Consider the following 22,104-nt stretch of genomic DNA (forward strand, 5'->3'; position numbering starts at 1 on the left):
TTAAATACACGCATGCGCAACTTTTTTGATCATGGAAACTTCTTTTTTTCATTTTAATCATAACTTACAGGTATAAATGAAGTATTTTTTCATTTTGAGTATATATTGAATTTGTTTAAATTCAATTCAAGAACGACTTTCCCATTTCAAAATATTTTTAAGATTTATGAACATGTTAAATCAATAATAATAATTTTTTAAGCAATCATTCAATATGAATAGTCTACATTATTTGTGAATTTTAAAAAGACATTATCTAGAAGAACGCACAAAACGCCAATCTGTTTATTTGTTTTTATTAATTACCATAATTAATAGTTAAACTACTTTATCTTTGTCTCTCTCTCTCTCTCTCGATTCCGCGTCTCCACTTTCCAGTAATCCCAAATAAATGTGAAGTCGGTATTTTTTTTAATAAATTTATTTATGAATCCTCCACTACTGTTGGTGGTAAAAATTATGAACTAAGATTAGTTTTTTATTTCTTTTATAGATTTGCAGCTCAATCGGAAGGCGAGTATTTATAAAGTAACGTATTCATATATATTATACTGGTAACATATAGCTCTGAAATTTATTTACGCTAAACATTTAGAAAGAAAAGTATATAAAACTGGTAAATAGTAGTTACTGTATTATAATAATTTATCCTCCGAGTTAAATTGATTCTAATAAAAATGTCTCAAATAAATAATATAATAACGCGTAAAAATTTTGAAGATTACTCTCTGCAATATCGTCAACAATTAGAGCGTAAGATTTTTAAATCGCGTAAACGTGCGTTAATGCAGGAAGAATTAGATTCCGAACAGGCTGACGTAAATCCTCTTATAAATCAACCAGCAGACAATCATGATGATTTAGACTGCAACACTTTTGATATTGGTGATGAAAACCATACAGTGATCGTAAGAGATAATAATGTATCTGATGGAGATGAATCAAATGCTGATCATGTAGATTCATCATCTTCCTCTTTAGAATCGTCAATATCTTCAAACGAAGATGACAGTTTGCAAAATTTTGAAAAACGCCTAGGAGATGCATTTGTAGATACCGATATGAACCACATTCAAATAAAAGCTGTGATGAATGTTATACGTTCACACTCTTGCCTTGCTAGTTTGCACAAGGATCCACGTACAATTTTGCGTACTCCCCACGATAAAGCTTCCATTACGAATATTGCTGGAGGTGAATATCTTCATTTTGGCGTTGAAAATGCAATTTTAACGACCCTCCAATCAATTTCTCCTCAAAATGTTCCGGAAATTTTAGAACTTGATTTCAGTACAGGTGAAGCTTCCTTACACAAATCTTCTTCAGTCAGGATATGGCCTATTTGTATTCGGATTGCTAATATAGTTGGTAGCAAACCGGAGCTCGCTAGCATATGGAAGGGTTTTAAGAAACCTACTGATCCTGTAAAAATGATGGAGCGTTTCGTTGATGATCTTCTTTCTATATTAGCAAACAATGGCGTTCACCTCAATGGTAGAATAATTCCTATAAAATTGAGATGTTTTATTGCGGATGCTCCTGCCCGAGCTTTTATTATTGGACATATGGGTCACAACTCTCGGGTACCTTGTTCAAAATGCTGGGTACAAGGTCAATTTATTCGCCAAAGCTCTGTAATGGTTTTTCGAGGAGTAAATCATCCTCCTCGTACAAACGAAGAGTACATTTCCAAAGTTGATGGTGAGCATCATAAGGAGGGAGTGGGGGCTCTCGACAGGCTACCATTCCAATTCGTATCACACGTTGTTTTCGATTATATGCATCTAGTCGCCATGGGAGTAACAAAAAAATTTTTAGAAGCTATTATAGATGGTAAATTCTCTCAGAGTTCAAAAATGAGTAAAATCGCAATCTCACAAGTGAACAAAAGACTAGTTTTAATAAAAAAATATTGTCCTGAGGAATTTTCACGAAAACCCGTAGATATAACAAATTATAGTAAATTCAAGGCTACCGAGTTCCGACAAGTACTTGTATATACTGGCCCCGTAGTTTTTTCAGGTTTAATCAAAACTGTCGTTTATTTACATTTTCTACTTCTGAACTGTTCTATACGAATTTTTTTGTGTCCAGGTTCTTCTGAAAATCTTCTTGCATACGCTGAAGAATTTATTAAAATCTACGTCGGTAGAGCGGAAGAAATCTTTGGTTTAGAGTTCTTATCGTACGTCACTCATGGCCTTCTACATTTACACGAAGACTATAAAAATTTCAGGTCTCTTGATTCATGCTCAGCTTTTCCTTACGAAAATAACATGATGTTTTTTCGTAAAGCTTGTCGCAAACCGCATCTTCATCTAGCACAAATTTATAGGAGGAGAATTGAAAGTCTTCGTAAGAAACAGGTGATAAAATCAAACGAAAGGAAAATTATTTTTAGAAAACAACATCGGCGAAAATTTTGTCATGCGCCATTGTCATTAGATGATTATAATATTCGTATGTACGGTAAACTTGAAACGGAAAATTTTAAGCTGTCTCTCGATCAAGCTAATAATACAGTGCGTTTGATTGATTCCAGCATTTGTATAGTAAAAAATATTATTCAAATAGATGATGATCATTGTTATTTAGCGATTCAATGTTTTCAAGAAGTTGATGATGTTTTCGATGTAGGTCAATTTGTATCTTCGAAAATTGGAACTTTTTTAGTTCATTCGTTGTCGCCTGATATCTCCTTAGTCCCACTTCAAAGTGTTGAATGCAAATGCTTTAGGATGCCTTATTGGCCTGCAAATAATTGTACGTCGGAACCTAAAAGGAATTATTATGTAGTGTCGACAATTCTTTCCTCGCAATCTTAAGCAGATTCTTTAATATATAGCGAAATTTTACGCGAGAATCTTGATCAGTATAATATTTGTATTTATCAAACTTATTATTTTATTTTTATAAATTCGCTTTCAACCAACTTTTAAGTTACGCGTTTTTAGCTACTACACATGTTAGGTGCGCTTCGCTCGATCTCATCGTTTTATTTCTTTACATATTTAAAATTCTAAAACATAAACTCTGATCATATATGCATAATAAATACCGATATGTTTATGCATGCTCGCGTAAATATCTCTCAACCAATTACATCACAAATAGTTTGGTTTCACTTTTTTCGAATCTGTTTTTTATAAGGAGATGATACGATAAATGCTAATTTGTTTTTACTTGTCATTTCTTATTTTATTTATTGAACACATTGATACTTTTTACTCGTCCCCTCAAATGTTTTTCGTAGACGTTACAATGCCACCGAAGATGAGGGGAACCGAATCACTGAAGCCAAGCCAATCTCTGCGGCTTCTTCAACAAGATTTGGGCGGGCTCAATGACCGAATCAATTTAACGGCACAAACACACAATCTAAACACCACACAAATACAGAACACTACGTACACACTAAAACCCGTCAACTCTCAATCACTCTTTGCAAACCACAACAAAAAAATTAAAATTTCACACTCACACCAACCATCAAATACATCTCTCACTCAAAACACTTATAGACAGCCAGCACAAACACAAAAAAACACATCATTCACTCAACACGTTCGCAATACACAACCAGCTCAATCCAACACCTCACTTACATCCACAAGCCTTTCTTTCACACACGCAATTAATCAACAACAGCTACAACACCACGACTCAGTACCATTTACAACACTCACACGACAACCGTCTTTCTCCGTCAACGTCACTAGACCAGAACCAGCGGACGAATGGACGGACAAACAAACAGTGCTCGAAATTTTGAGGTAAGCTATAATCAAATAATACCACCTCAGCATTTTATTCCATTATTTAAATATATTGTTTCATTATTGTCGTGTCTCTCTAATATGCGTTTACTCACTCTTATTTTATATAAAATAGTTTAAATATTTCGGGACTTAAAACCAAATTATGACTAGGGCAGTTGTGCCCCGTAAGACGTCGTTACCTCCTCCCCAATTTACCTTATAAACGGTTATTCCACAAAAATTCGTTATTTTAGATTATGTTAATCCTTAAACGTCATACCTTGCTAATTATATTATTTAATTTTCTCAGGGAATTGCAGCAAAACGTCCAGAAGGTCATGGAGAACCAAGAAGATCTCCAAAAAATTCGGGATACCCAGGAGTAAGAAAATTTGTGAATAATATATTTTTTATAATTATTAACTTGACTCAAAATTCATGTAAATTTTAATTTAGAAAAATACAAGAAGACCTCGGCATCATCAAAGGAAACCAAACGTAACTTTCTTTTTAATTACAGTTACCGTAAGAGTATTTGAATAAATAATTACCATAATTTTATTATTTGTAGCAAGCTCCAAGAACAACTGCAGCGAATGGATGCGCGATTCAGGCTATCGAAGGATAAACTGCGAAGACCTGCATGTCTACCCTTCAAAAGTGTGACTGACATTCAATCCTTTGCAGATGTCAGCACTGCGGATTATGATAACGTTGTAAGTTAAGTATTCTAGTATCTAAATTATCAATATTATCTTTAAGGATTATATTATAATACTTTGTTATAGGTATCATATTTCGCATACTTAGGAGGACTTAACGTCAGAGACTGCATCTCTAGATATTTACTAGAGGCTCTCGACGTTAATGAATCCCTGTTGAGTGGTGTCATCTTCAAAGGGAAAGGAAAGCATCAGCTCACTTTGAAGGGGACAGTGTTTTACGATGCCTGCGTCGGTAAATATTCAATATTCGTTAATTTTATTAACCAAATGCAGTGAATTTATTTTTTCATTAGAAAATTAATATTTAAAATTTTGTTTACAGAGTCCTTAAATGCCAATAAAAACTTTTCAAGGCCTACGGAAAATGACATCGATTTGTTTTTCGTCAAGGCCTTGAAAAATTTAAAGGAGCGTTTGCGACGCCAATCGATCTGCAACGTTCAGGAGCAGAGACTTCGTTATGAAGAATTAGGTAAAGATTTCATAGTTACTTCTAGATACCTGAAAAACCAAATCTAACCAAGGTCTTAAACGATTTTTATTTACAGGTGGGCAAGCTGAAGATGATGGTGATGCCGGGTATGAAGATCAACCGATGGAAGCGGACGTGGACCTGGCGGAAACGGAGGAGGTAGCAGCTGACCTGGATCAAACAGCGTATATAAACGACAACGAGATGTTCGAAGATGAAGATTAACAAATTTGGTGATATTTATTTATAATTTATATGATTTATTTAGTTTATTTATTTATTTAGTTTATTTATTTATTTAGTTTATTTATTTATTTAGTTTATTTATTTATTTAGTTTATTTATTTATTTAATTCATTGATTAATTAATTTAATTTATGTTATTTTATGAATTTATTTAATTGATTTCATCTATTCATTTTACTTATTTCATTTATTCATTTTATTTATTTATTTACTTTATTTATTTATTTACTTTATGTATTTATTTACTTTATTTATTTATTATATTTATTTTATTCCATTTCTTTCTTAAAAAAAAAAACAAAAAAACAAAAAAAATAGAAAATAGAAAAATAAAAAAAAATTACAAAAAAATTATAAAAAATGTTTAAAAAAATGTTATGTATTAATATTTCTTGCATGAGATTTTTCAGCATTTTTCTTCGAGTTTTATTTCATTCGTTTTATTTAATTTTGTTTCATTTTATTTTAGTTTTACAAGTTTAACTTTATTAACTTTAATTAAACTTAAATTTATTAAATTTCTTTATCACTAATTTTATTAATACTAATATAATTAGTTTCATTTTATTTTTTTTATGTTTTATAATTTTATCTAGTTAATTTTTCATTCATTTTTTTTCATTTTAAACTCTAAGAAAAATTTGGAGGGGCAATGAGTGTGGTTGTGCCTCACATGTCAAGGCGAGGTCGGGGCCTTGACAACAAAAATTAAAAAATAATTTTCCCTTATAATAAAAGACATAGCGTAGATATATCGGGTAATGCTATTATTTTTTTTACAGATACGTCAACTGGTTTCGGGGACTCGGAAGTATATGGCAGTTCTATTTTTATAATTTAAATATATTAAAAAAACTTTAATTCTTAATTTTTTTCAGGTATCTGTAAATAATTTATATATATTTTTAAATTATTATTAATAAAAATAATTTATATTTAAATAATTTGTTTTTATTTAATATAACCTCGTTTAATAATTATATATTGCAAAAAAAAAAATCTATAAAAATTTTAAAAAAATGCAAGCACAATGCCTGCACAATGCGCGCACGCCGTGCCGCGCACCGTGACGGCACAATGACGGCACGATGCGTGCACGCTGTGCCGTCAGAATGCAGGCATAATGCTGTCAAGAAGCGCTGCACGCCGTGCCGTCAGAATGCAAGCATAATGCTGTCACGAAGCGCTGCACGCCGTGCCTTCAGAATGCTGTCATTTTGCCGCCCCGCAAAATATAATTTCAAATGAAAGCATATTGCACGCATTATAAAAGCACGGCGTGCATTGAATTAAAATAAAATAAATTTATATTATTTTGTATTTGAGATGCAATAAACATCTTTTAGTAGTAATTTTGGATATTTTTTATTTATTTATACAATATATTAATTATTCATATTAAGATATTTCAAAATTTGTATACGCACATATACATGCACATGATCCAGATCGTCTTTTGTTAATATCGGTTAGTCAATTTGCGAAGTCCTCCTTTGTATTGTGTGTGCTGCAGCGAAATTCTGATTTCAGTTCTCTTCCATATATTTTCAAGGTGAGTTTATTTTTATTTAATATAATTATTATTTATTTAATATTGTAGGAAATACTAGTATTTAATATCGGATAAAAATATAGCTATATACCCCTTATATAGCTATATTGATTATCTATGCAGTGCATTTAATTAAAATGTTTTGAATTAGTTTTATTGAAACCTATTCATAATTTGATGAATAATCTTACTAATTTCAATAAACAATATTTCATCATTCATTTTTATTCCAGGAGACAAAATTAAGTAGGAAAAATAAAGTTTGCTAGTTTTGATACGGTTTCAATGGCTAAAAAAGTAGTTGTTACAACTGAAGAAAATGTAATTGCAGCTTTAAGTGTTAAAATAGGTATTTTTATATTATTAATAATTTGAATAATATGTTTGTTAGAATAAATTGAAAATTGACATATGTATCTTAATGTCGGACAACTATTATGTAGGAGAGTACTAGAAAAAGGATGTACTGGTCGCATACAAGCATTCAGTAACATTACAAGTGGAGAACTGATTTCAGTAAATGGTGTCCCAGCTTTAGTTCGTTATTGCAATTTAGCTACTGGACATATAATAAATGAATGGACATTAGCAGAACAAAATCGAGACAGGTATTATTTTTTCTCATAATTCACTCAATTTATAATTTCAAACTAGTTTTTATTAATCTACTCTTCGACTAATGATAATAGATATGACAACTAATTAGTTTAATGCTACATGAATTTAAATATTTTATAATCCAATGAAAAAGTATTAAAAATCACTTTTATACATATTTAAATTTTGTAGTGTCTATTTCAGAATTGATTCTCGATTTATATCATATTCTACAGCAGGGCTTTACAATAGTGAAAGGTTTTACTTTGTCAATTTTTTTACTGTGCACTATTAAATTTACAATTATAAATTGTATGATACACAAAATTTTTCATAAATCTATATTTTTTTTAATATCTTGTAATGAGATATTGATAGAATTTGTTTATGTTACATGTTCGATAAAATATGAAATGCATTTTATGTGTATTTTCATAGGCAATTCAATCAAGTAATACTGTTGTAATGTTTGCAGAATTGGCCTTTATTATAAACTGAAACTAACGCGCATTATAACATAGGCAGCATAGGGTTAGGTAAATTATTGTTGAGTAATAGAGTAAAAAAAGTATACACTGGTAATAAAATAAATTTATACGATAATTATAAAAAGGTTAATATATATTTTAAAATAGTATTAAGAAAGGTATTCAACTGAAGTACAAATATTTAAAATTTCGCAGCACACTGCCTCAAAACAAAAATGCTTTCGTCGACGAGCGACCTTCTCACTCAAGCACTAAAACTCAACTCACTCTTTTTCTTAAACGGAGCTACCACCTAACTTATAAATAACGCCATCTAGTGTTCTTTTCAAATATTAATCTTGATTAAACATAACATTATCATGTTTAGTTTTTATATTTATATTCTATAATAAGACAAGAGACATTTGTGAAAATAGACATATGTTAGCTTTTGCAAGAGTAGAATATTTTCTCTATTTTTTCGTTGTATCTTATCCCTTACATGCACGATCCCGATCAAATAAATTTTTACATTGTTTCAAATACTAGATTAAATTAATATTTTTTATTATAATCGATAGAAAACAATAACTTATAGAATTATTTTTTGTTTCTGTTTTAGCTTTCTCTTCACAAATAAAAAACTTGCATTAATTGTAAGTATACTGTGTTATATTTTATCTCAGGTAATATTTCTAATAATTTTTTCAATAAGGATTAAAAATTAAAGGGTAATGTAATCAAACTTTAATTTCAAAATTTATTTATTATTATTAATATAAAACCATTACTCATTATTTACTACAGTGGGTGACCTTAACTTTAGTAGTATAAGAGGTCTCATTTAAGCTAGTATTAGTTTCATTACTCTTAGTGACATTTTTACATTCTACTTCTTCACAATATCATGTCTCGAATAAATGAATTATTAACTCGTAAAAAATGGGAAGACTATTGTCCCGAGTATCGTCAAAAATTAGAGCTAAAACTTTTCAAAACGCGAAAACATATGCTCGTGCAGGAACAATCAGAGTCCAACGGAGTTGAGGTAAATCCTGATGAAAATGGAGAGTCTGAAATGAATGAAGTTTATAACTCTTTTGACTTTGTTAATAAAGATCATGAGTTTATTGAAAATGATACTGTACCTGGTGGAAGTAGATTCAGTTCTGATTATGAAGATTCGTCTTATTCTTCCAAATCATCCTTATCATCAAATGTAGATAATAGTCTCGAGAGTTTTGAAAAGCGCCTTGGAGATGTATTTTCTAATACTAATATGAATCAGGTCCAAATAAAAGCTATATTAGAAGTTCTTCGGTCGCACGATTGCTTTAACAACTTGCACAAAGATCCTCGTACGATTTTACATACACCTCGCGATAAAACTTCTACTTTGGAGATTGCTGGAGGTGAATACCTACATTTAGGAGTTGAAAATGCAATTATATCGACCCTTGAGTCAACTATTCCACAAGATATTCCAGAAATTTTAGAACTTGATTTTAGTACGGATGAAGCTTCGTTACACAAAGTATCTGACACTAGGATATGGCCTGTCTGTATCCGAATCGCTAACATCATTGGAAGTCATCCAGAGCTTGTTTGTATATGGAAAGGTTCACGTAAGCCAACAAATCCTGTGGAATTGATGAAGCATTTTGTCGATGATCTTCTTTCTGTGTTGAACAAAGCTGGTGTTGAATTCAATAATAGGATCATTCCTGTCAAATTGAGATGCTTTATTGCTGATGCTCCAGCGCGAGCATTCATTCTTGGACATTTAGGTCATAATGCTCGCGTACCATGCTCGAAATGCTGGGTACAAGGACAATATATTAGGGAGAGCTCTATGATGGTATTTCGAGGAGTAAATCATCGACCACGTACAAACGAGGAGTATGTAAACTCGACGGTGAACATCACCAAGAAGGAGTAGGAGCACTTGATAGGCTTCCATTAAATTTTATATCGCAGGTTGCATTTGATTACATGCATCTTGTTGCCATGGGAGTTACTAAAAAATATTTAGAAGCTTTAATTGATGGTAAATTTTCTTCAAGTTCACAATTATCTGATGAAGCAATTAAGCAAGTGAATGCCAGGTTGATTGCTATAAAACAATTTTGTCCTGTCGAATTTTCTCGGAAGCCTGTAGATATTATAAAATATCATAAATTTAAGGCTACAGAGTTTCGACAAATCGTCGCGTATACTGGTCCCGTAATTTTTTCAGGGTTAGTTAATCCTGCAGTTTATTTACACTTTTTACTTCTGAGTTGCTCCATGCGAATTTTTCTGAGTAGTGGTTCTTCTGAAACTCTTTTGGCATATGCTGAGAAGTTTATCAAAATTTACGTCAGTAGAGCTGAAGATATTTATGGTGTAGAATTTATGTCTTATGTTACTCATGGTCTTTTGCATTTGCATGAAGATTATAGAAACTTTGGCCCTCTTGACTCATGTGCAGCTTTTCCTTATGAAAATAACATGCTGTATTACCGTAAATATTGTCGCAAACCTCATCTTCATCTTACACAAATTTATAGGAGGAGAGTTGAAAGTAAACGCCACAAAACGGTACTGAAAACAAATGAAGGACAAATTCTTTTAAAAAAACCGCATTATATGAAATTATATCATGCACCACTTTCAATAGACGATTTATATAGCTATCGCATGTATAGTAAAATTCAAACTGATCGATTAACATTATCTCTCGACAAGAGTAATAATACCGTGTGTTTAGTTGATTCTAGAATAGGTATAATCAAAAATATTATAAAAATAGATGATGGTGATTGCTATCTCGCAATTAGTTTCTTCCACAAAATTGACAAATTCTTTAGTATCGATCAATTCGTATCTCCTATGATTGGTAGCTTCTTAGTGCATTCATTGTCGCGCGATGTTTTCCTAATTCCTCTTGAGAGTATCGAATGCAAATGTTTCCGAATGCCTTATTGGGCGTTAGATAATTCTAGTATAGGTACGTCGAATCCGAAACAAAATTATTACGTGGTATCCAAATTACTATCCTCGAAGGTTTAAAGTTGTTATTAGACTTCAATTACTGATATAGTTATTTAAATGTCATCTATTACAAACTCATTCCAATATATTACTTTCTTACTATCTATATGTATATATGCATGTGTCTGAGTGTGTATTAAATAATCCCACGTGCGAGAAAAATATCGTTATTGTACAATGGGAGCTTATCCTACATTATGAACATAGGTTTAGAATTTAAGATATGCGCAACTATTTTCCACTAGCATCCTTATAGATTATTTACCATTTTTCCAGTTGATGCGTCTGGCGGAAACTACTTACATATAAATTTCGTTACACAATTTATTTACACACTACTGTTTACATTTATATTTACATCGTACTGCCATAATACTAAAATATCTTACTCTATCTTACCGTGCTACGTTACAAACAATGACCACGTAAAAGAGGGCGCGGCTACAGGATCAGCTATTATATATATATAAGCCTCATAAATTTAAGCTTATTATTTGAGATAATGCTTTTTCTGTCATGAAAAATTTATATCCCTTAGACTATCTTCCAAGATGCCACCCAAAAAGAAATCAAGAGGATTAAATGCATTGGATCCAGAGGAGTCATTGTTTAACCTGCAGAATGATCTGCAAGAACTCGAACACCAGTTCCCTTCACACGAACAGCACAATACATCACAAACACTATCACTACCCACTAACATTAAACTCACACCACTTGATCCACGAAAATTCCTCCACAAAACATACAAAAATAAACAATCTCACAGCCAAACATCACCTACTCATCCTAGCACATATCACAATCAATCACTAACCTCGTCACATCTACAATCATATCAAAATCAGCCACACAACCCATCCACATTTTCGCTTACACGCAGTCATTCATCTACTACACAACTCTCAAGCACACCTTCATTAACAAGAATACACCAAACACTACAACCCTCTACATCACATACACTCGCACCAACATCAACAAACAATCAGTACCAATCACACAATAGAAACTTCTCACATACACTTACACTAACTCTTCACCATACAGACTAGATCGCCAACACATACCTACACCATCAACAGAAACAAGTCAGAAAACAGGAACCAGGATTCGATCGAATAGCGAAGAGACTTTAAATATATTAAAGTAAGTTATTGTCAAATAGCATAATCCTAGTTTATTATTTTGTGACGGACGAATCCTAAAGCAAAACGATGGTGGCGAAGCCCCGCACCGCTTCTCGTCCGATAACTCCAACGCAAAAACTACCAACTATCAGATAAACGTCGGTACGCGTGTTCACATACTTGGTCAACCATACTGCCGATCTTTCGTTGCGAATTTATGGTTTATATTCATTTATAAAATTACTAAAATCGATTTTTATTAGGGAAATCCAGCAGAATGTCCAAAAACTTCTAGATCGCCAAGAGTAAGACATTTTCAAATATGATATATATTTAAATGTACAATATATATAATAGAATTAATATTCGTTTAATTTAGTGAGCTGGAAAATGAGATGAAGAATATTAAGGATCAGCTTACGTATGCATTTTTCTTAATACAATTAATAAAAAGAAATAATGAGCCATCTAATAAACAAATTAATTGTAGAAAATAGCAAGACCTATTTCATCGTTTGGAGACTCGTGATCGGCGATCAAAATCGAGACCAAAACGTCCTACTTGCCTCCCTTTTAAGACTGTCGCTGACATCCAAGGCTTTGAAGACATCAGCCACGAAATTTTCGATGATGTTGTATGTATAAATATTATAGTAGTATTTTTGTGACTTTACATTATATATTTTTTTACAGGTTTCTTATTTCCATTATTTGGGTGGATTCAATCTTAGAGATTGTGTCTCTAAATATTTATTAGAGTCGTTTGACATAAACGAAAATTTATTGGCTGGCGTCATTTACAAAAGCCAAGGAACTAGTCAGTTCAAGTTGAAAGGGACAATATTTATTGATGCTTGTATAGGTAAATATATCATATACGAGGTGGCGATAATTAAATAACTCTAACAAACAATTTACCTTTCTATAAAAAATTATAAACTGTTATATAAGAAATTATATTGAAGATATTATTTACAGAGGCAATAAACAGGAATCCGAATTTCAAGGGGTTTACCGAAGGAGAGGTTGATTTGACTTTTATGAAAGGTTTAAAAAGTCTGAAAGAGCGTTTACGACGTTCCAAACAGAATGCTATCCCTCGAAATCGATGGCCCCAACGTAAATTTGAGAACCCTGATGTCGACAATTCGGAAGGTAAACAATTAAAATCACAGTTCATTCCCCTGTTTTCTCTGTTCTATAATTCATTTTATCAACTATTTTTCCTCATAAATAAACTCCAGGAATAGTTCATTAATTACTGTTTGTAAATTCTTTTTTAAAAATATTTTTGCAAATGTGAATTTTACATTTAAGCTTCATATATTTATCTATCATTTAAGATCACAGATAAATTAAAAACATTTATTTCTCGCTAACGGGATGAAAAATACCAGAATAAATCGTATTAATCCTTAAAGGCTCAAAATGGCATAAGCGGTACACTGGTATTTGAGGCTTTGTAACTCACGCTATCGGTGACTAAAAAAATTGAGAGTGACATGTTTCGAAAGCTCAAAACTTACCCTTACCGATGGTGTAAATGAAATTGCTCTAAAAAATATATTAATTATATAAAAATCAGTAATATCGAGAATGAATTATTTTTTCTACACGGACCAGATAATCATAAAGGAGTACTTTTGCCCTTGACATATAACCGCGACCTTTTAAACACCAGTCTCATAGACTCCCGAGCGTTTTCAACTGCGACCACATAAGCATGAACCCTTAATATAGTGTCAGGTTAAAGGTCTCGGGGGTTAAGGAACTGTAATTTAAGGGTTCTGGATTACATGGTCTTAGTTTCAAAGTTTTGGGCGTCAAGGAGACTGGAGTTTGAGGGTTCGGGGTTATATGTTCATAGGTTAAATTTCTTAAAATTTTTATTGATAGAGATGGACGCCGATCAACTCGATAAGGTGGAACATTATGGGGAAAATGGCAGGGAAATTGAAAACGACACTGGCAGCATGTCTAATGAAGAACTGTTTGAGGATTAAAGAAGCGACAATTTTTGGTGATGTGATCTTTTTAAATTATTTTATTTTTAATTTTAAGTAGTTGAAATAGTTTAACAAAAAAAATTCATAAAAAAATTCAAAAACAAAAAAAAAAACATAAAAAACAAAAAAATTAAAAAAAACAAAAAACAACAAATTAAAAAAAAATACAATAACATTTTTGTTCTTTTCGTTCCTTTTTTATGCATGCTAGATTTAGTTCTTCGTTTCATTTTTATGCATGATAGATTTAGTTCTTTGTTTCATTTTTATGCATGATAGATTTAGTTCTTTGTTTCATTTTTATGCATAATAGATTTAGTTCTTTATTTCATTTTTATGCATGATAGATTTAGTGCTTTATTTCATTTTTATGCATGATAGATTTAGTTCTTTCTTTCATTTTTATGCATAATAGATTTAGTTCTTTATTTCATTTTTATGCATGATAGATTTAGTTCTTTATTTCATTTTTATGCATGATAGATTTAGTTCTTTGTTTCATTTTTATGCATAATAGATTTAGTTCTTTGTTTCATTTTTATGCATAATAGATTTAGTTCTTTCTTTCATTTTTATGCATAATAGATTTAGTTCTTTGTTTCATTTTTATGCAAAATAGATTTAGTTCTTTGTTTCATTTTTATGCATAATAGATTTAGTTCTTTATTTCATTTTTATGCATGATAGATTTAGTTTTTATTTTCAGCGTTTTTTTTAGAGTTTTATTTAACGTTTTTATTTATTTTGTTGCACATAATACGATAGTTTATGTGTTTTAAATTTTATTATTTTATTATATTTATTTATTTTTACTTTAAACTCTAAGAAAAATTTGGAGGGGCAATGATAGTGGTTGTGCCTCACACGTCAAGGCGAGGTCGGGGCCTTCGACACTAAAAAAAATAAAGAAATATTAGAAGTTTGAAGCAAAAGTATTCCGGTTTATTTTGTTTACAGATGGCCAGAAAACTCCCATTCGCTGCAGACCATAAGCCCTATTTCAATACCGTTTCATTAAAGATAAACTCAGCAATTATCACAGGTATTTATTTATAATTGTAAAAACAATTGGGTATGTAATACGTTTTATATCACACACGCACACACACATACGCACATACATGGTGGACCATTTTAATGTATCAGTCCAAATATTTTCATGATTATGATAAGGGAGAGAGAGACATAACGAGCAGCAGTGGCGCTCGTTATAATGGATAGAAGAAATTAGATTCAATTGAAAATCATCAATGTATTTTCATAGGCCATTCAATCAAGTAATACTGTTGTAATGTTTGCAGGATTGAAGATGTTTAATGGCACATGAAGGATGGAACCTTACATCACATTCTACCAATTTATAATAATGGTACTAAGGTCACCTCATATCATAGTAAAACTGAAGAAAAATTGAAAAATAAGAAAATTTCTGCACCTTTCATATCTCAAGAAACCGAGTAAAAAATTTTATATCAAAATTATCTTAATTATTTTAAAATAGAGTTTTTTATTTATGGAGATAACTTATTACAGGTATATTTGAGCAGCATCAAATTATGTTTGCTTGAAAGGTGACAACAATTTAGCATTATTGTTTTATATCAATATATTTGAACCTAAATCGGAGCCTCAGTCAATAACAATTAACACTATATTTGGCTCCGGTGCTCAAGGACCTTACAAGTTTACACTATACTTCCAGGAAACATATCTGCAATATCTATTAGAGCCGGCAGTAATAACAGAAAGCGCATGGTATTATTTGAGAAAAGCCCTAAAATTATTTCACGAGATATGGATGGATAGACATTTTGTATGTTACTAATTTAGATAGCAAAAAAGTAGTATTAGAGTCATCATATCAAAAGGTGAATATAAGAAACTAATATACGAATCTAGCGATGCAAGAAATATTTACTTATTTGATTCCAATAAATATTACATATTTTAAAATAAATGAAATTTGTTTTTAGATTAGAAGAATTACCATAACTGAACTTAGCATAAATGAAGCTCAATCTGAAAAATTAACATATGTAACAATTAGTTCACTATTTAAGCCTGCGATAGTTGCAGCCGATTGTTCTTGTCAATCACAACAAGTGTCAAGAAGGAAAACGTGTAGATTTTTACTCTCCTCTGAGGACAATATACTGTCAGTTTAGTCCAACAAAATATCATCTAGACTAGAGAGGAATCTATCTCACAAATATTGTAACCGTTGAAATTATTGAGTTGCCAATGTCAGATCGTGATCAAGCACGATCAATATAATTTTAATTGTTTTAGTTAACAGTTCAATGAAATTCCGTCAATTTTGAGTTTCAAGTACATCTTATTCTAATTCAATAAATCAATATATTAACTAACTTTCTTCTACGAATGGTTGCTGTCCGGTCATGATGTTAATAGTTCATGTAAGTAGCATATACGTATAGGCAGCATTAACATTTAAGTGTGGAGTTTGATTTTTCATTATGATTTTTTTATGAAAGCATGATTTTAAAAATTTGAAATTTTTATCTTAAATTTTTCGTCAGCATGAGGGTTCTAGTGTTTATTAAGAGTTTGAAAATATTATTTTTAGGCATTTCAGTATCAATATAAAATTAACTATATTGTTGAATTATTATTAGATAACAATATTTTCTTAGCGTGTTAACTCTTTACAAATAGATTTTTTATTAGTTTAATTTATTTAATTGTTTTAGTTTTGTCAAACGTTGAACTGACTAAATAAACTGATGTATTGCGTTCGCTAGGCTTTAATTTTTAAGTAATTGCAGTATTCTTTTGAGTTGTTAATATCTAAATTGTTGATTTATCTTCTCTTTTAGAAGCAAACCAGATAAACGTTTTCATGCAAGGAACTTTGGGCTTTGAACCACAGTAATCAAATCAACGAGCCGATTTAGTTCGTGATAAATTTGGTTTACATAAAGTGATTGTAGCTGTTACATCGTCAGGGAAGGTGAAACTGTTATATCAAACTTGAACGATAGATAAACTGATTTTAATTTTCGTGTGACTTATATTAACAATTTATTATTATAGCTGTACGGAATAGAGTCAACGAAAGGTGAAATAATTTGGCAATCACAAGTCTATAACATTAAAGGCTTATCTCAGGATTTTAACAAGATAGTTTTGTATGTTCAACGTGGAAGTAGGCACTTTCCGCATCCACCTCAGTGCGCATTGCTTGCAATAGGTAACGTAATTTTTAATTTTATCCGCATTTTCAATCGCGACCTTTAAAGTCGACGTAAAATTAAGAGTATTATTAATTTTGTAGACCACTGGAAATGGAATGATATACACTTTCAACCCAATAAACGGACAGCTACTGGATAGACTGACAAAGTTGAATTACCAAATCAAGCAGTCAATTTTGTTACATGCATTAACCGATATTTTTCTACGTGGTATAGTTATTTTGGATGAGCACGACCGAGCGCACGTCTTTCCAGAAAGTGCAAGCGCTGTTGCAACTTCTGCTGGACGTACTACTTACATCTTCACTGCCGACAGGAAGACTGGTGTATTGTCTGGATACTCGCTTACTTATAGCAACTCGCAGAATCTAATCGCTCACAAGTTGTGTAAAACTATTTAAAAGCTTAAAAGCTTCCACAAAGATTGTGATATATTTTTAAAATTCATTGCCTTCGTTCAGGTATGGGAATTAGTTTTCTCGTCAAAGACACAACGGATAACACATGTCGTCTCAAAAAGTTCAATCGAACGTGTTCATTCGCAGGGTCAAGTGTTGAGTGATTGGTCAGTTTTATACAAATATATCAATCCAAATCTGGTTGCTGTCGTGACTCAAGGAATAGGTGATGCTTATAAAAGTTAATTTATTACATCTATAATAAAAAGGACTTTGCAAAAACTAATTATGTTTACTCAAAATCTTGTTTAATTATTTATAGATACTCTCAATTTGTATCTTCTTCATGTCGTACCTGGATCAATGATTTTCTCCATCGTACACAAGAGAACCAAGGAACCAGTACATATTGTTCATTCCGAAAACTGGGTTATTTAAAGTTACTTTAACGATAAAAGTCAAAGAACGGAAATAGCTACGTAAAGAAGCTACGGAAAGAATTGTATGAGAGAAAAACTCAAAGCAATACTACAAGTAAATTGCTTAAAATAAAAATTGTTACATCCATATCAATTCATATTTAACACTAACAATAATAATTTTATGTTGTAGTTTTCTCATTATTAACTAACACAAAGTTACCTATTGTGGAGAGGCAAGCTTTTATATTACATTTGTCAATTGATTCAATGCAAGAAACGATTACAGAGAAAGGAACTAGCAAACACATCCTAGGTGAATAATTTAATTTAATATCGAATTGTTCCACGATTTACTCTTCGATTTCAAATATTTTAACCGGAATGTTATTCATTCAGTTGCATTAACAAATGGCGGAGTGTTGAAATTTCCCTGGATATATGTAGACCCAAGAAGCCCAGTAAATCCTGAAATATGGGAAGAAGGAGCCCGAATTGCCGATACACATGGACGGCATTGTAAATTACAATTAGAGTGTTTCTATAGGGTATCTGGAATTCATACTACTCCTATTGGTCTTGAAAGCGCATGTTTAGCACATGTATAAGTAATGGAAAAAATAGTTTTAGTTTACGAGTGGTATCGAAACATTGTTTATTAATAATTTGAATCAAAAAACCATTTTATTTACTTATTTGCTTACATCTTTGTTTCTAATTGTCGTATCGAAATAAGACTTACAATATGAGATTTCCGTTAACATTTTTTACTTGGTTCAATATCTTTCAAAATTAAATTAATTCATTTTAACAACAATAATTTTCATTATTTGCAGAAATGTTAAAAATTATAAATGATTATATGTACTAGTCTTCTTTATACAGTATATAACCATTATCACAACCATATTCATTTATCCAGTATATAACCGTTTATCATTTTTAATATTTCTGCAAACAATGCAAGATATTGTTGTTAAAATAAATTAATTTAATTTTAATAAATATCAATCCTTGTGTTAAATTTTATCATAAATCTAATGCCGCAAGGCTTATCTCGATACGATAACTAGAAAAAAAGATATAAACAAATACTAAATAAGTACTGCTTTTTCATTAAAATTATTAATAAACATTGTTCTGATACCTCTCATAAATCAAGACTATTTTTCTTATTATTTACGCGTTCTTCCTCGACGAAAGTAAAAATAACGGGGTGTTCGGAAAAATATATATTTTATTATTTTTTCGGACACCGTAATGACTGGACTATACATATGTATTATTTATATTGATATTATTTATTATATTATCCCTAAAAATAAAGATATACATTATTTTAATATTTTAATAATTTAAATGTTCATAAAAAATAAAAAATAATAAATAAAATTTTCAAAATATGTATTTTTATTTAAAAACCATTAATAATAATAATAATATACAGCATAAATTTTTTTCAAAATGCCGTCATAATGCGGGCATTCTGCAAGCATTTCGTGCAGCAGAACGGGAAGGCATAATGTCGGCATAATTCCCGCACGCCGTGCCAAACGATGGTTACCATGCGTGCTGTCACAATGCAGGCACAATGAGCGCACGGCGTGCTTTCAGAACGACGTCAGAATGCGGATACACTTGGACGTCCCGTGCCGGCGCATTCTGACGGCATAGTGCCGGCACTGTGTTATCTGGGTGCCAGCACGAAAGTCACGCCGTGCCAGCATTGTGACAGCATTCTGCCGGCACTATGTTATCTGGGTTCGAGCGTATGTGGCAGATGTTACCGACCGTCGAGCCTCACTGACAAGTCCAGTCAGTAACATCGAGACGAAAAGCTCTCAACCTTACCAACCTCTCTCGAGCGTGAGCTTTGGCTACCTCACACTACGACCAACCTTTTACACGAGACTCCTCGTACACATACATTCATACATACAATAAATCTCCAACAGCCAAATACACTTGAAGTGTGTCCTTCACGTTCTTGCGGTTCTTGCGTATACATCAGCTTTCCTTAAACAGTATAAGAATAATTATTAGAATAATAATTTGACTTTTTATAATTAAATAATAAATCATTTATATTCACATCAGCCTTTAAAATTCAAAGTATGTGTTTGTTTGAATTTCAATATTATTTTTAACCTGTTATTTAATTAACTACGTTCAAAAAAATTTCTAGATTTAATTTGAAAAATTACTAGGTATGGTAATAATATAAGTTGAACTGTTTCCTACTCCGACTCCCACACATTGAATGACCAGCTGTTATTATATGTAATATGTGTGCAATGCATTTACTTTTGTAAAGATTCTTTGTGAAGATTACAAGAACTCATTTTTACAATTTGTAATAGCTTATTGGTAATGATTTGTTGGTTATAAACCACTAAATTTGATAATAAATTATTGCAGTGCACTTGGAGCTTTTACTGTAAAAATATTTTGAGAATTATTTGAATGCCTTCTATCTTCAGGTGATGTGATAAATTTACATTATTTTCAATTCAAGAAAACATTAATCTTTAATTATCAAAATGGCAAGCGGAATAATAGTAACTGAAAATTGGGAAGGTAAACATGTTTTTTTTCATGCATTCACTTTTATTTGATGTATTTTACTTTGCTTAGCTTAGAACATCTCTGTATGTATGTACCTTTATAATATTCATTTTTATGAAAAACATTATTTTACAAGACATGTTTTTTAGATTTGCGAAAGAAAGCAAGACATTTGGAAAATGAAATTGATGCCAAACTAGTAGCTCTCAGTAAATTAGGTGTAAATGTAAATTCAATGCATACTAATATTGAATCAGTTCCACTGTTAGATGAAGAGCATGTTTTTGAAAACATGGCATCAGAAATTGAATCTTTATTAAACAAGGTAAACTTTTTGATCATTTAAATTTTTCTTGTATCTTAGTTTCAATATTTATATACATGTACATAGCTAACATTGGTAAATGAAAAAATGAGTGAAATTCAACCTAATGGAGCTGCAATGTTGCACACTATGCAACGTCACAAAGAGATATTGAAAGATTATAACATGGAATTTAACAAAACTAGAAACAATTTTGTATCTAGAAAAAATCGAGAAGAATTGTTAGGTGGAACTTCTAAAGAAAAAGAGTGAGTTTATATTATTGATTCATTGAAATAACAAAATTTGAGTTTGAATTTAACATAAATATTTCATTCAGTTACAAGGGTATGAGTGGCTTGAATCGTAGAGATATGTATTTGAAAGAAAGTCAGCATATTCACAAGTATGTAATTTTCTACATTAACTGTGATATTCAGTTTTATCTATAATATAAAAAAACTTTATTTTTAGCTCTGATAGATTGATTAATGATCAAATTAGTATTGCAATGGAAACAAAAGATCATTTGATGTATCAGCGTCACACTTTCAAACGTATTCAAAGTAGATTTAATGATATTTCAAATAGGTTTCCTGCTGTGAATAGTCTAGTTCAAAGGATTAATCTTCGTAAGCGAAGAGATTCTTTAATACTTGGCATTCTTATTGGTTTTTGTACATTTTTAATATTATTATATGCTTTTCATTGAATATCAAAAACTATATCAAAGTTATATAAAATTATATCTGCATATACCTATAAGATGACGTTATTTAATTGTTTTTGTTTACATCTATTCAAGATCTAATATATAATTAATTAGATACTTCTTTCTGTGGAAGCGTAATTTGACAATATAAGTTTAGAGACCGATAAATTACACAAAATATAAATAAAATTCAAACAAGTTTTTTAAAACATCTTTACTCATAGACCGATTTTTTTGAGTAAATAAACGTTTTAGATAACTTAAAAGATTGAATTATTACGCTATAATCTTAATTTATTAAAATATGGATCTCTTGGAATGTAACAAAGATAATAAAATTTTTAAATGATTTTTCTTGATAAATTTCATAAAAAATATTTAAGTTATATATTTAAGTTATATGAAATGTGAAAAAAGAAAGTTTCATAAAACTTTCATACACTTTTTTTATATAAGAACTAACTATATTACTCTGCAATAGTCTTTAGAGTGATAATAGTTTTGT

At 30.8% G+C, this 22,104-nt stretch overlaps 1 protein-coding gene and 1 pseudogene across 3 annotated transcripts; both read left to right on the forward strand.

The window, feature by feature from the left end:
* Positions 1 to 677: 677 nt before the first annotated feature.
* LOC131665897 (ER membrane protein complex subunit 1-like) lies at positions 678 to 18,626 on the forward strand (annotated as a pseudogene).
* A 1,369-nt stretch (positions 18,627 to 19,995) lies between these two features.
* LOC131664257 (Golgi SNAP receptor complex member 1) lies at positions 19,996 to 21,823 on the forward strand. 3 transcript variants are annotated; one of them, XM_058935232.1, is made up of 7 exons: positions 19,996 to 20,130; positions 20,204 to 20,385; positions 20,499 to 20,595; positions 20,733 to 20,908; positions 20,975 to 21,156; positions 21,228 to 21,293; positions 21,362 to 21,823. In XM_058935232.1, exons 3-7 carry the CDS (start codon positions 20,559 to 20,561, stop codon positions 21,597 to 21,599), a joined length of 699 nt encoding a protein of 232 aa, XP_058791215.1. In that variant the 5' UTR covers positions 19,996 to 20,130; positions 20,204 to 20,385; positions 20,499 to 20,558; the 3' UTR covers positions 21,600 to 21,823. The 3 variants fall into 3 exon arrangements, with proteins under 3 accessions (XP_058791215.1, XP_058791207.1, XP_058791200.1); XM_058935224.1 differs by having other exon boundaries at positions 19,997 to 20,130; positions 20,204 to 20,371; positions 20,437 to 20,595; XM_058935217.1 differs by having other exon boundaries at positions 19,997 to 20,130; positions 20,204 to 20,595.
* Positions 21,824 to 22,104: the final 281 nt, after the last annotated feature.

The sequence above is a fragment of the Phymastichus coffea genome, unplaced genomic scaffold (assembly GCF_024137745.1).
Source record: "Phymastichus coffea isolate CEN01 unplaced genomic scaffold, Cenicafe_Pcof_1.1 PCOF00003, whole genome shotgun sequence".
Lineage (NCBI taxonomy): Eukaryota > Metazoa > Arthropoda > Insecta > Hymenoptera > Eulophidae > Phymastichus > Phymastichus coffea.

Bases quoted from the DNA above. Each gene is read 5' to 3' on its own strand.
- LOC131664257 (XM_058935232.1), top strand. From the start codon at position 20,559: ATGGCAAGCGGAATAATAGTAACTGAAAATTGGGAAG. The intron at 20,909-20,974 runs GTAAACTTTTTG...ACATGTACATAG, and splicing joins TTGAATCTTTATTAAACAAG to CTAACATTGGTAAATGAAAA. The intron at 21,294-21,361 runs GTATGTAATTTT...CTTTATTTTTAG, and splicing joins GAAAGTCAGCATATTCACAA to CTCTGATAGATTGATTAATG.